We start from the raw sequence: 13590 nt of genomic DNA, 5'->3' as shown, positions 1-13590 counted from the left end.
CTCCTGACCACTTCCATCTAGAAGGACAAAGATCTGACACATTGCAATGCCACCAACTTCCCCTCCAAACCCCTCTTCATCCTGACTTGGAAATATATTGCTGATTTTTCAGTGTTGCTGGGTCAAAACCTTGGAATTCCCTAACAGCAATGTGGGTCTATCTATAGCACATGGACTGTAGTGGTCCAAAAAGGTAACTCAACACCACCTTCTCAAGAAATATTCGGGATGTGCTGTGGTTAGAGACAAAACAACTGCTGATGCAGGAATCCAAAATAGACAAACAGAAGGCTGGAAGAACACAGCAAGCCTGGCAGCATCAGGACATATGACATAGAACATTTCAGCAGAGTACAGGCCCTTTGGCCCTTGATGTTGTGCCAACCTGTGAAACCAATCTGAAGCCCATTTAACCTACACTATTCCATTATCATCCATATGTTTATCCAAAGACCATTTACATGCCCTTAAAGTTGGTGAGTCTACTACTGTTGCAGGCAGGGTGTTCCACGCTCTTACTACTCTCTGAGTAAACAAACTACCTCTAACCTCTGTCCTATATCTATCACCCCTCAGGTTAAAGCTATGCCCCCTTGTGCTATCCATCATCATCTGAGGAAAAGGCTCTTACTGTCCACCCTATCTAACCCTCTGATTATCTTATATATCTCTGTTAAGTCACCTCTCAACCTTCTTCTTTCTAATGAAAACAGCTTCAAGTCCCTCAGTCTTTCCTCATAAGACCTTCCCTCCATACCAGGCAACATCCTGGTAAATCTCCTCTGCATCCTTTTGAAGAGGGACATGGCACAGGGCACGGACACACAAGTTGGCCGCTGAGCCACCAGTTGGCCAAGTTGACACACAAGGTGGCCGTCAGATCACAATATGAAAAGAAATAGTCGAGCAGATATAGACACACCAGAATGCAAGCACAATGCACTCACAACCTAGTTGATTAGTTTAACATTGGTGGGGGAGAGAATACACATAAATAACGAACACTGCCTGCCGAAGTGTCTGAGTCCAGCCAATACCTCTTATAGAAATGCTAACAGCTTGATACAGACTTAATATGAAATGCTAATAGCCAGGGCTGCAATAGTCGCCCTTCTCAGGACTATTGCAGGAAGAGCGATTAGCACCCATTACTACAGCAATGGATTTCTGTGCAGGCATTGAAACTGACAATGTCTACATGAAACTGACAATGTCTACATGAAACTGACAATGTCTACATGAAACTGACAATGACCACGCAAAAATTAACAAAGGTTATGCTGGAACTGACAAAGACTGTATTGAAACTATCAATGATTCTGCAATAATTGCCATAAACAAATCATGTTACAAGGGCAATAATCTCATCACTGACCTATTGTATCATAAGATGTATAGAAGTTTCTTGACATGTGCTCCGGGTCAAGAGAAGACTCGCAGCTGACCTATGTGCTGTTGGTGTCTTTCTCTCCCTGGAGCTCCGGTATTTGCTTGTGCAATAAACTCGGTCATTGAACCCCGATTCTGAGTCGGAGACTGGTGTTTTTCCCCACAACACTTTCCAATGTTCCACATCCTTCCTATAACGCAGCAACCAGAAACGTACGCAGTGCACCAAGTGCGGCCGCACTAGGGTTTTGTACAGCTGCAACATGAACTCATGGTTCCAAAACTCTACCAATAAAGGCTAACATACCGTATGCCTTCTTAACAACCCTATCAACATGGGTGGCAACTTTCAGGGATCTCTGCACATGGACACCGAGGTCTATCTGCTCATCCACACTACCAAGAATTTTACCATTAGCCCAGTACTCTGTATTCTTGTTACTCCTTCCAAAGTGAATCACCTCATACTTTTCTGCATTAAACTCCATTTGCCACCTCTCAGCCCAACTCTGCAGTTTATCTACGTCCCTCTGTAACCTGCAACATTATTTTGCAGTGTCCACAACGCCACCAAATTTAGTGACATCTGCAAATTTACTAACCCATCCTTCTATACCCTCATCCAGGTCATTTATAAAAATGACAAACAGCAGTGGCCCCAAAACAGATTGCTGCCGTACACTACTGGTAACTGAACTCCAGGATGAACATTTTTCATCAACCACCACCCTCTGTCTTCTTTCAGCGAGCCAATTTCTGATCCAAACCGCTAAATCACCCTCAATCCCATACCGCCATATTTTCTGCAATACCGTGGGGAATCTTATCAAACACTTTACTGAAATCCATATGCATATCAACCGCTTTACCCTCATCCACATGTTTTATCACCTTCTCAAAGAACTCAATAAGGTTTGTGAGGCATGATCTATCCTTCACAAGTATCCCTAATCAAATTATTCTTTTCTAGATTATTATAAATTCTGGATTAGTGGTGCTAGAAAAGCAAAGCAGGAGGAGCAGTAAAATCGACGTTTTGGGTAAAAGCCCTTCATCAGGAATACAGGCAGAGTGCCTGAAGGGTGGAGAGATAAATTAGAGGAGGGTGGGGGTGGGGAGAAAGTAGCATAGAGTACAATAGGTGAGTGGGGGTGGGGATGAAGGTGATAGGTCAGGGAGGAGGGTGGGGGAAGGTAGCAAAGAGTACAACGGGTGGATGGGGGTGGGATGAAGGTGATAGGTCAGAGAGGAGGGTGGAGTGGATAGGTGGAAAAGAAGATAGGCAGGTAGGACAAGTCATGGGTACAGTGCTGAGCTGGAAGTTTGGAACTGGGGTGAGGTGGGGGAAGAGGAAATGAGGAAACTGTTGAAGTGTTCCGAGGCAGAAGATGAGGCGTTCTTCCTCCAGGCGTCGGGTGGTGAGGGAGCAGTGGTGAAGGATGCCCAGGACCTGAATGTCCTCGGCAGAGTGGGAGGAGGAGTTGAAATGTTGGGCCACAGGGCAGTGTGATTGATTGGTGTGGGTGTCCCAGAGATGTTCCCTAAAGCGCTTTGCTAGGAGGCGTCCAGTCTCCCCAATGTAGAGGAGACCGCTTCGGGAGCAACGGATATAATAAATGATATTGGTGGATGTGCAGGTAAAACTTTGATGTTTGTGGAAGGCTCCTTTAGGGCCTTGGAAGGAGGTGAGATGATTTGGTTTATGCGAAGGTTGGTAGGGTGGAAGGTGAGCACCAGGGGCGTTCTGTCCTTGTTACGGTTGGAGGGGTGGGGTCTGAGGGCGGAGGTGCGGGATGTGGATGAGATGCGTTGGAGGTCATCTTTAACCACGTGGGAAGGGAAATTGCGGTCTCTAAAGAAGGAGGCCATCTGGTGTGTTCTGTGGTGAAACTGGTCCTCCTGTGAGCAGATACAACGGAAGCGGAGGAATTGGGAATACGGGATGGCATTTTTGCAGGAGGTAGGGTGGGACTAGGTGTAATCCAGGTAGCTGTGGGAGTCGGTGGGTTTGTAAAAAATTCAGCCCCTCTGCTCAACATTGATCTGCCAATGAATGGTATTTGGTCCCTAGCAGATGTTGGCCCATCAGCTGGTGGTATTAAAGGGATGGGCAGAGTTGATGCAAGTCAGAAAGTTCCTGCTGGTTGGGGAGTCTAGAACCAGGGGGACACAGTTTAAAGATAAGGGAATTGCCAATTTGGACCAAAATGAGAAGTTTTTTTAAAATCAGAAGATGGTGAACGGTTGGAATCTTATACCCTTGAGGACTGTTGAAGCTCAGCCTTTGAGTATATTTAAAGCAGACATTGATAATCAAAAATTAATCAATGACATTTGCTATGAGGATAGTGAGAATAAAACCATATGATGTAGCAGGTCCCTCTGAGTTGATGTTGCTGTCTAAGGGAAATAGTATTTAGCGCCTCTAAAGAGCCTGGCACCTCAGCAAGTGCTACTCGGCCCCTCTGGTTAATGCTAGCCCCTCAGTGAAGGATGACGCCGTTGGCCCAGGGTTTGCTCTTTCACCCCGGAAGGAGATGCCGCTTCCGCCCTGGCAATGGCGGTTTCCATAGTGATGGGGCCCGGTCGCGGCCGCGGCCGGCTCCCGCTCCTCGCCGCCTGTGTGCTGCTGTGTGGGATCGGCCGGGCTCTGGAGCCGGGGCCCCCGCTCTGTCCGCAGCGGGACCGCTTCGAGGAGGAGCTGGTGCTGAAGCCGCTGAGCTCCGGGGACCTGGCGGCGGATTTCCAGTTCCGCACCCGCTGGGATGTGGAGCTGGGCCCGCGGGACGCCAGCGAGAGCAGGGGTGAGGCTCCGGGGGGGGTCCGGGGGGGGTGAGGCTCCGGGGGGGGGTCCGGGGGGGGTGAGGCTCCGGGGGGGGTCCGGGGGGGGGGGCGCGCTGGAGGGTGAGGGTCCACAGTGGGGGCTCAATGGGGAGGGGGGGGTGAGGGTCCACAGTGGGGGCTCAATGGGGGGGGGTGAGGGTCCACAGTGGGGGCTCAATGGGGGGGGGGGGTGAGGGTCCACAGTGGGGGCTCAATGGGGGGGGGGGGGGTGAGGGTCCACAGTGGGGGCTCAATGGGGGGGGGGGGGGGTGAGGGTCCACAGTGGGGGCTCAATGGGGGGGGGTGAGGGTCCACAGTGGGGGCTCAATGGGGGGGGGTGAGGGTCCACAGTGGGGGCTCAATGGGGGGGGGGTGAGGGTCCACAGTGGGGGCTCAATGGGGGGGGGTGAGGGTCCACAGTGGGGGCTAACGGGGGGTGAGGGTCCACAGTGGGGGCTAACGGGGGGTGAGGGTCCACAGTGGGGGCTCACAGGGGGGTGAGGGTCCACAGTGGGGGCTAACGGGGGGTGAGGGTCCACAGTGGGGGCTCACAGGGGGGTGAGGGTCCACAGTGGGGGCTCAATGGGGGGGGGTGAGGGTCCACAGTGGGGGCTAACGGGGGGTGAGGGTCCACAGTGGGGGCTCAATGGGGGGGGGGTGAGGGTCCACAGTGGGGGCTCAATGGGGGGGGGGTGAGGGTCCACAGTGGGGGCTCAATGGGGGGGGGTGAGGGTCCACAGTGGGGGCTAACGGGGGGTGAGGGTCCACAGTGGGGGCTCACAGGGGGGTGAGGGTCCACAGTGGGGGCTAACGGGGGGTGAGGGTCCACAGTGGGGGCTCACAGGGGGGTGAGGGTCCACAGTGGGGGCTCACTGGGGGGGGGTGAGGGTCCACAGTGGGGGCTCACGGGGGGGGGGTGAGGGTCCACAGTGGGGGCTCACTGGGGGGTGAGGGTCCACAGTGGGGGCTCACAGGGGGGTGAGGGTCCACAATGGGGGCTCACAGGGGGGTGAGGGTCCACAGTGGGGGCTCACTGGGGGGGGTGAGGGTCCACAGTGGGGGCTCACTGGGGGGGGGTGAGGGTCCACAGTGGGGGCTCACTGGGGGGGGGTGAGGGTCCACAGTGGGGGCTCACTGGGGGGTGAGGGTCCACAGTGGGGGCTCTTTGGTGGGGGGTGAGGGTCCACAGTGGGGGCTCACTGGGGGGTGAGGGTCCACAGTGGGGGCTCTTTGGTGGGGGGTGAGGGTCCACAGTGGGGGCTCACTGGGGGGTGAGGGTCCACAGTGGGGGCTCACTGGGGGGTGAGGGTCCACAGTGGGGGCTCACTGGGGAGGGGGGGGTTGAGGGTCCACAGTGGGGGCTCTTTGGTGGGGGGTGAGGCTCTGGCAGTGTGGGGACACATTGGGGGTAAGATTATGGGTGGGGGCACACCTGGACAGTTAAGGCTGCAGGGTGGGCGTATACCGAGAGTGAGCATTTGGGGTGGGTAGGTCCACGTTGGCGAGAGGGTATTTTGGAGGTGCGAGGGGCTTATTATGTAGTGAGTGTCCTTAGGTGAGAAGGTTTGTATGAGTGTACATTGGGAGTGAGGTACAGACGAGAGCCATGGAGGGGGCTAGAGTGAGTATCTGATGGGTTAGAGCCTGATCCCAGAGCAGTCAGAGTTGGTGGGTACCCTGCCTGTGGGGAGAGGGGACAGTGTCTGGAACCTTTCCATTGGGGAGCGGAGTTAATGGGCACTGTCTGGGAAAGAAATGAACACTGGCAGGAATAACAAGCTATATTATTGAGGCAGTGGATTAGCAGCATTGGGTATTGAATGTACAGGAAATAAGTGTTGATAATAGGAAGTCGAGTGGCAGAGATTCGGATTGTGGTGGGGCAGGAATTGGAGGTTGCAAGGTTACTGTTAATAGAACTGAAAATGTGTTGCTGGAAAAGCGCAGCAGGTCAGGCAGCATCCAGGGAACAGGAGAATCGACGTTTCGGGCATAAGCCCTTCTACTGTTAATAGAAGGTTTTCACCTCAACAGTGCACTTTTCTATGTTACAGTTGATAAACTACAGGAATTATATACCAACTACTTCTACATAGAAAGAGCCTTAAACACAATAAAATATCCTTGGCACCCAGAGACATAGTCATTATGTGACAGCGAGCCACATACAGAGGTATTAGAGCAGATGCGTAAAGATGGTCGAAGAAGAGTAATGATATCTTGGGCAGTTCTTGGGCTAGACAAGGTTATGAAAGTGTTTGAAAATAAGGAAGAAAATTGTAGATTTTATTTTTCCATCGGTGTGCTGTATCTTCAAATACTAAGTTTTGGCCTGGATGATGACAATTGTATGAAATAGCTTTTGTTACCATGTTGTTGCTGGTAGTATCTGTGTGTTTCCTCCCACTGTACAGAAATGTGCAGGTTAGGTGAATTGGCCATGCTAAATTGCCTGTAGTGTTAGGTGAAGGGGTAAATGTAGGGGAATGGGTCTGGGTGGGTTGCGCTTCGGCAGGTTGGTGTGGACTTGTTGGGCCGAAGAGCCTTTTTCCGCGCTGTAAGTAATCTAATCTAATCTAAAAGTAAGTTCTGAGGAGTACCTTAAAGCTTGGGGCCTAGACTGAAGGCTAGGCCAGTTGTGATGGATAAATTAAATCAGCAATATCAAGAGGCGAGAATTAGCTGAGTAATGATATCTTGGGCAGTTCTTGGGCTAGATAAGGTTATGAAAGTGTTTGAAAATAAGGAAGAAAATTGTAGATTTTATTTTTCCATCGGTGTGCTGTATCTTCAAATACTAAGTTTTGGCCTGGATGATGACAATTGTATGAAATAGCTTTTGTTACCATGTTGTTGCTGGTAGTATCTGTGTGTTTATATAAGAAATGCACTAATTTATTAAGAGTGATGAGGAATTTCTTCTCAGACAGTGATGAATCAGTGGAAGTATTTACCACAGACTGGGTCAGTACTGGGTCATTAAGGCTGAGATAGACAGATTTTTGGTCAGAAAGAGAATCGAGGATTATAGGGAAAAGGCAGGAAATTAGAATTATAGATTAGCCATGATCCCATTGAAAGCAGAGTAGGCTGAATGAGCTGAATGGCCTATTTCTGCTCCTACACCCTATGGAATAATCAAGTGTTATCCCTGTGGAGTTTTAATGCTATATATTCTGGTGGCGATGCTGCACTACTAATGCCCAGGTTGTTTCTACAGTGTCTCACTACAGGCTCTTTCCAAAGTCACTGGGACAAGTAATCTCCAAGTTCTCAGTTCGTGAGCTGCACCTGTCCTTCACTCATGGTTTCTGGAGGAGGTCACGGTGGGGACAACCTTTCCTCCAGGCCCCCCCTGGAGTGGAGCTCTGGGTCTGGTTCCAGTCGTCTGTGTCAGAGTGAGTCACACGCTTACCTCTGCTTCTCCATTGTACACCCGGCAACATATTTAACCTCTTGGTTCTGGGCAAGCTTCCTGTTGGTTTTTCCTATCATAACTTCCTATGGCCATATTTTTGATGTGCATGGCCTATGTAAACTTCTCACTTTAATTTAACACACTTCTTCTTTCACTCCTTTTTTGAATAATAGAATTACATTTACAGAGGGAGGGACAGACCTACAAGCCAGTTGGGTACCTACAAGCCAGTTTAGCCTGACATCAAAAGTTAGGAAATTGCTAGGATCAGTTAACTAGAAGTTGGTATCGGGGCACTGAGAAAATCATTGTGCAATTAGCCAGCATCAGTTTGTCTTTATGAAAGGGATATAATTGTTGATAAATCTATTAAAGCTTTTTGAGGGTATGATCAGTAAGGTAAATAAAGGGAGATAAGCATAGATGTTAGCATTCTTATGTTGGCCTTTGAAGCTTCGAAAAATTGTACCAAAAATGGGGGTCAGCTTATACATGGAATATTTATGTGGTGTTCGCCATTTTTGTCATTCTCCATGTGTGGGTGGGTACTAAAGCTCCTGCACATCTTTGCAGATCACGGTAGTGGCACAGTGCCTCAGTGGTTAGACCACTGTACCACCGTGCCGCCCACGAGTTCTTCCATGGTAACCTCAACCAGTGCTGGAATGGAACCCGCGCTGTTGGCATTACTCTGCATCACAAACCAGCCACCCAGCTAACTCAGCAAATGATGGCTGTTCCATATGAACATGAGCCTACACCACAAAAAGCTGGTTCTCGACCGTTGTGGTTCTGTTTATTGCAAGTGTATGTATGAAGTGACATGTTAAAGTGAATGAGGCAAAGTTTTGTCATGTTTATCACCACTACCTTGAAATTAGATAAAAGTTGCAGTTTATAAAGTGAGCTTGTTGATGTATTAAGGATTGATTGCCACATGTTTGCATGTACATTATGTATTGACTATATGACTTTAACCCAGATGAACCTTTCCTTCACAGTGTTGACACCACCTGGAAGGAGCTGACTAATGCTCTGTCAGGTTTGTTTTGTGCATCTCTTAACTTCATTGACTCAACAAACACTGTTACTCCAACAGCTTCTTTCAAACCTCTTGGTGTCATTAATGGTAAGTATTATGTTATACAGTTTGTGTGTGTATGTATGTATATGTATTTTTATATATACTATATATATGTCAGAAAGTGTGGTGCTGGAAAAGCATAGTAGGTCCGAGGAGCAGGAAAGTTGACATTTCGGGCACAAGCCCTCATCAGGAATTCCAGCACCACACTTTTTGACTCTGATCTTCAGCATCCACAGTCCTTATTTTCTCCTCCACATATATGTAGCATTCTTCCTCAAAACACCCTTCAGTATTTTTACATTCTGATCACTCATGTTCTTGGGACTCACCTCAGGAGATCTCCCACCCACAGCTTCCAACCTCATAGTCCGGGAACCCCGCACTGCCCGGTTCTACCTCCTTCCCAAGATCCACAAGCCTGACCACCCTGGCCGACCCATTGTCTCAGCATGCTCCTGCCCCACTGAACTCATCTCTACCTACCTCGACACTGTCCTATCCCCCCTAGTCCAGGAACTCCCCACATACGTTTGAGACACCACCCATGCCCTCCACCTCCTCCAAGACTTCCGTTTCCCCGGCCCCCAACGCCTCATCTTCACCATGGATATCCAATCCCTCTACACCTCCATCCGCCATGACCAGGGCCTCCAAGCCCTCCGTTTCTTCCTCTCCAGACGTTCCCCACAGTACCCCTCCACCGACACTCTCATTCGTTTGGCCGAACTCGTCCTCACCCTTAACAATTTCTCCTTTGAATCCTCCCACTTCCTCCAGACCAAAGGGGTAGCCATGGGCACACGTATGGGCCCCAGCTATGCCTGTGTCTTTGTTGGCTACGTAGAGCAGTTGATCTTCCGTAATTACACCGGCACCACTCCCCACCTCTTCCTCCGCTATATTGATGACTGCATTGGCGCCACCTCGTGCTCCCGCGAGGAGGTTGAGCAATTCATCAACTTCACCAACACATTCCACCCTGACCTTAAATTTACCTGGACCATCTCTGACACCTTCCTCCCCTTCCTGGACCTCTCCATCTCCATCAGTGACGACCGACTTGACATTTTCTACAAACCCACCGACTCCCACAGCTACCTGGATTACACCTCTTCCCACCCTACCTCTTGCAAAAATGCCATCCCGTATTCCCAATTCCTCCACCTCCGCCGGATCTGCTCCCAGGAGGAGCAGTTCCACCATAGAACACACCAGATGGCCTCCTTCTTTAGAGACCGCAATTTCCCTTCCCACGTGGTTAAAGATGACCTCCAACGCGTCTCGTCCACATCCCGCACCTCCGCCCTCAGACCCCACCCCTCCAACCGTAACAAGAACAGAACGCCCCTGGTGCTCACCTTCCACCCTACCAACCTTCGCATAAACCAAATCATCCGCCGACATTTCCGCCACCTCCAAACAGACCCCACCACCAGGGATATATTTCCCTCCCCACCCCTCTCCGCCTTCCGCAAAGACCGTTCCCTCCGTGACTACCTGGTCAGGTCCACGTCCCCCTACGACCCACCCTCCCATCCTGGCACTTTCCCCTGCCACCGCAGGAACTGTAAAACCTGTGCCCACACCTCCTCCCTCACCTCCATCCAAGGCCCTAAAGGAGCCTTCCACATCCATCAAAGTTTTACCTGCACATCCACTAATATCATTTATTGTATCCGTTGCTCCCGATGCGGTCTCCTCTACATTGGGGAGACTGGGCGCCTCCTAGCAGAGCGCTTTAGGGAACATCTCCGAGACACCCGCACCAATCAACCAAACCGCCCCGTGGCTCAACATTTCAACTCCCCCTCCCACTCTGCCGAGGATATGGAGGTGCTGGGCTCCACCGCCGCTCCCTCACCACCAGACGCCTGGAGGAAGAACGCCTCATCTTCCGCCTCGGAACACGTCAACCCCAGGGCATCAATATGGATTTCAACAGCTTCCTCATTTCCCCTTCCCCCACCTCATCCTAGTTTCTAACCTCCAGCAACACTGTCCCCCTTGACTTGTCCGGGCTTGTCCGACCTGCCCAGCTCCTTTTCCACCTATCCACTCTACCCTCTCCTCCCTGACCTATCACCTTCATCTCCTCCCCCACTGACCTATTGTACTCTATGCTACTCTATCCCCACCCCCACCCTCCTCTAGCTTATCTCTCCACGCTTCAGGCTCTCTGCCTTTATTCCTGATGAAGGGCTTTTGCCCGAAACGTCGATTTCGCTGCTCGTTGGATGCTGCCTGAACTGCTGTGCTCTTCCAGCACCACTGATCCAGAATCTGGTTTCCAGCATCTGCAGTCATTGTTTTTACCTTCTTGGGACTCACCCCACCCTCAATCCTTTCCTCATCATCATTTTCATGTCTGGAGGAAGAATGCCTCATCTTCTGCCTCGGGATACTTCAACCCCAGGGTATCAATGTGGACTTCAACAGTTTCCTCATTTCCCCTTGCCACACCTCACCCTAGTTCCAAACTTCCAGCTCAGCACTGTCCCCATGACTTGTCCGGACTTGTCCTACCTGCCTATCTCCTTTTCCACCTATCCACTCCACCCTCTCCTCCCTGACCTATCACCTTCATCCCCTCCCCCTCATCCCCTCCCCCACTCACCCATTGTACTCTATGCTACTTTCTCCCCACCCCCACCATCCTCTAGCTTATCTCTCCACTCTTCAGGCTCTCTGCCTTTATTCCTGATGAAGGGCTTTTTCACGAAACGTTGATTTCAAAGCTCCTTAGATGCTGCCTGAACTGCTGTGCTCTTCCAGCACCACTAATCCAGAATCTGGTTTCCAGCATCTGCAGTCATTGTTTTTACATCATTTTCATGGCACTTGTCCTCCTCATTGTTCTCTGTACTTCACCAATCTTGCTTGCTTCCCCACTCCTCTGTGGTATATAGGGAATTTAGCAGTGTTAATGAGTGTGCTGTACTTTGGAAAATAGTAATAGTCTCATTCCAATAGCTGTGGACCATTATTGGTCATTTTCACCCTCTAGTTGGTATTCTAATATCTCTGTGCTTTCTTGATTACATGTATGCTGTGTTGAAAATATTCAAGCAAGTAAACAGGTTGGCGAATTAGATACCCCTAACAGCTGAATGCAGATTGCAACAATCTGCTTTGGCTGTGGGATACTTGCTATAGTCATCCTACCTGTTTAGCATCTTATCTGTAAACTAGTGACAGGATATCTCACCCTATCTATGTATTCCCCTACAGAAACAGATCATAAATTCCTCAGGTATGCAGCATTGCCGAGAGAAATCGTTTGCACTGAAAATCTTACTCCATGGAAGAAACTCCTACCCTGTGGTTCAAAGGTAAAATACACAAGTGACAAACCATTAAAGGAACTAGAAATAGAAATTAATGATGCCTTGTGTCTTTACTGCAGTTTGTACAAATGATGAACACTAGCAAAGGTTAGAAATAAGTCAAATGAAGAATAACTAATGGGTATAATTATGTAGTGATAAAAGTAATAAAAGGAATTTACTGTACAAAATAAAAAGCCCTAAAATTGTTTGTATAAAGTTTGGTAAAGACCAGGAGATAATACATAAATGATGACCATGCATCTTGCCTGAACTGTGGTAGAGTGGTTAGCAGAGGGAGGATGAAGGAAGGGGTTGCCAGGCCTAAATTGAAACATCTTGTGTTTGACTTGCTGTCATGACATTGGGGAGCATAGTGTTTTATGGAGAGGATTGGATCAAGGTTGAATGAATATAAGAGTTTAGAGGTGGGCAAAGGGCAATGACCATCTTAAAAGTTTGTCAGGAGATTGAGGATTTGTGGAACTGATATTATTTTAATAAATGTGAAGTTCAGAAAAAGTCGTCCACAGTTTCACTTTATTTGGAACTCCATCCCCTTTATTACACAGAGATATTACGTGTTAAATAATTGGATCATAGTTTAATTTGATAGTGGGAATAGCAGAAGTTGTGATATCTGCTGTGTGACTGGTGTACACTAAATGGAAAGTGTGATGTCTGTTATGTCACACGTGTGCTATGATATCTGACTCACAAAATTGTGTTAGATGTTAAGTTTTTACACACTAACCTTTATTAGTTAAAGTTTCCACTTCTGTTCTCTGTAATGCCGACTCTTGGTCAAGAAATGTTTTGTGTTATAGGCGGGATTGGCAGTACTGCTGAAAGCTGAACGTTTGTTTCACACCAACTACCATTCGCAATCTGTCCATGTCAGACCTATTTGCAGGGTGAGTATTGAACACTGGATTACATAATACAACTTGGAGCTGCTTTTACCAGACTGGCTGGGGTCTTGTGTGTGATATGCGTACGCACAGTTCTTTCACAAACATCCCAATTATCCATGTTGTTAATATTACTGGATTCCAAACTGCCCTATTCTTGAAGAAATATGTATCATATTGGGGAAATGTTACAAAGCACAGAGCCTTATAGATTTTACAGCACAGGAAATGACAGAGTCCATTGTACATCTGCTAGATGACCACTTCTGTCTGTTACTTCACTAAAAATCTGGATCATATCCATGAAACAAGATTCATCCGTTGTAAGTTAATGCCTTCCTCAGGCATGTCCTTCGGCCCACACTGGGCCATGCCGACCAAAATGTCTGTCCACACTGACCCCATTTCCCTGCACTTGGCCCATATCTTTTTAATCCTTTCCTATCCATGTGGTTGTCCATATTCTTTTAAAATGTTGCTAATATACCTGTGTCAACCATCCCCTGAGCAGCTCATTCCATACAAGTACCCATTCTCTGTAAAAACGTTGGTCCTCAGGTTCTCTTTTATTCTCTTCCCCTCCAACATTAAACTGATGCTCTCTAGTCCTCAATTCCGCGACCCTGGGTGCATTCACCC

The 13590-nt window shown here is 48.9% G+C and overlaps 1 protein-coding gene across 1 annotated transcript in view; it reads left to right on the top strand.

Annotated features, from left to right (window-relative positions):
- The first annotated feature begins 3944 nt into the window (after positions 1 to 3944).
- pigt (phosphatidylinositol glycan anchor biosynthesis, class T) overlaps positions 3945 to 13590 on the top strand; it is a 37288-nt gene continuing 27642 nt past the window's right edge. The window contains exons 1-5 of the mRNA XM_043676995.2: positions 3945 to 4193; positions 7433 to 7610; positions 8632 to 8759; positions 11946 to 12046; positions 12868 to 12954. Coding sequence (XP_043532930.1) covers positions 3947 to 4193; positions 7433 to 7610; positions 8632 to 8759; positions 11946 to 12046; positions 12868 to 12954 — 741 coding nt within the window. The 5' untranslated portion in view covers positions 3945 to 3946. The remainder of the gene's footprint in view (positions 4194 to 7432; positions 7611 to 8631; positions 8760 to 11945; positions 12047 to 12867; positions 12955 to 13590) is intronic.

The sequence above is a fragment of the Chiloscyllium plagiosum genome, unplaced genomic scaffold (genome assembly GCF_037043375.1).
Source record: "Chiloscyllium plagiosum isolate Xiang-an unplaced genomic scaffold, Cpla_swu_hap1 HiC_scaffold_15, whole genome shotgun sequence".
In the NCBI taxonomy this organism is placed as follows: Eukaryota; Metazoa; Chordata; class Chondrichthyes; order Orectolobiformes; family Hemiscylliidae; genus Chiloscyllium; species Chiloscyllium plagiosum.
This window is presented reverse-complemented; position numbering and strand designations above follow the sequence as displayed.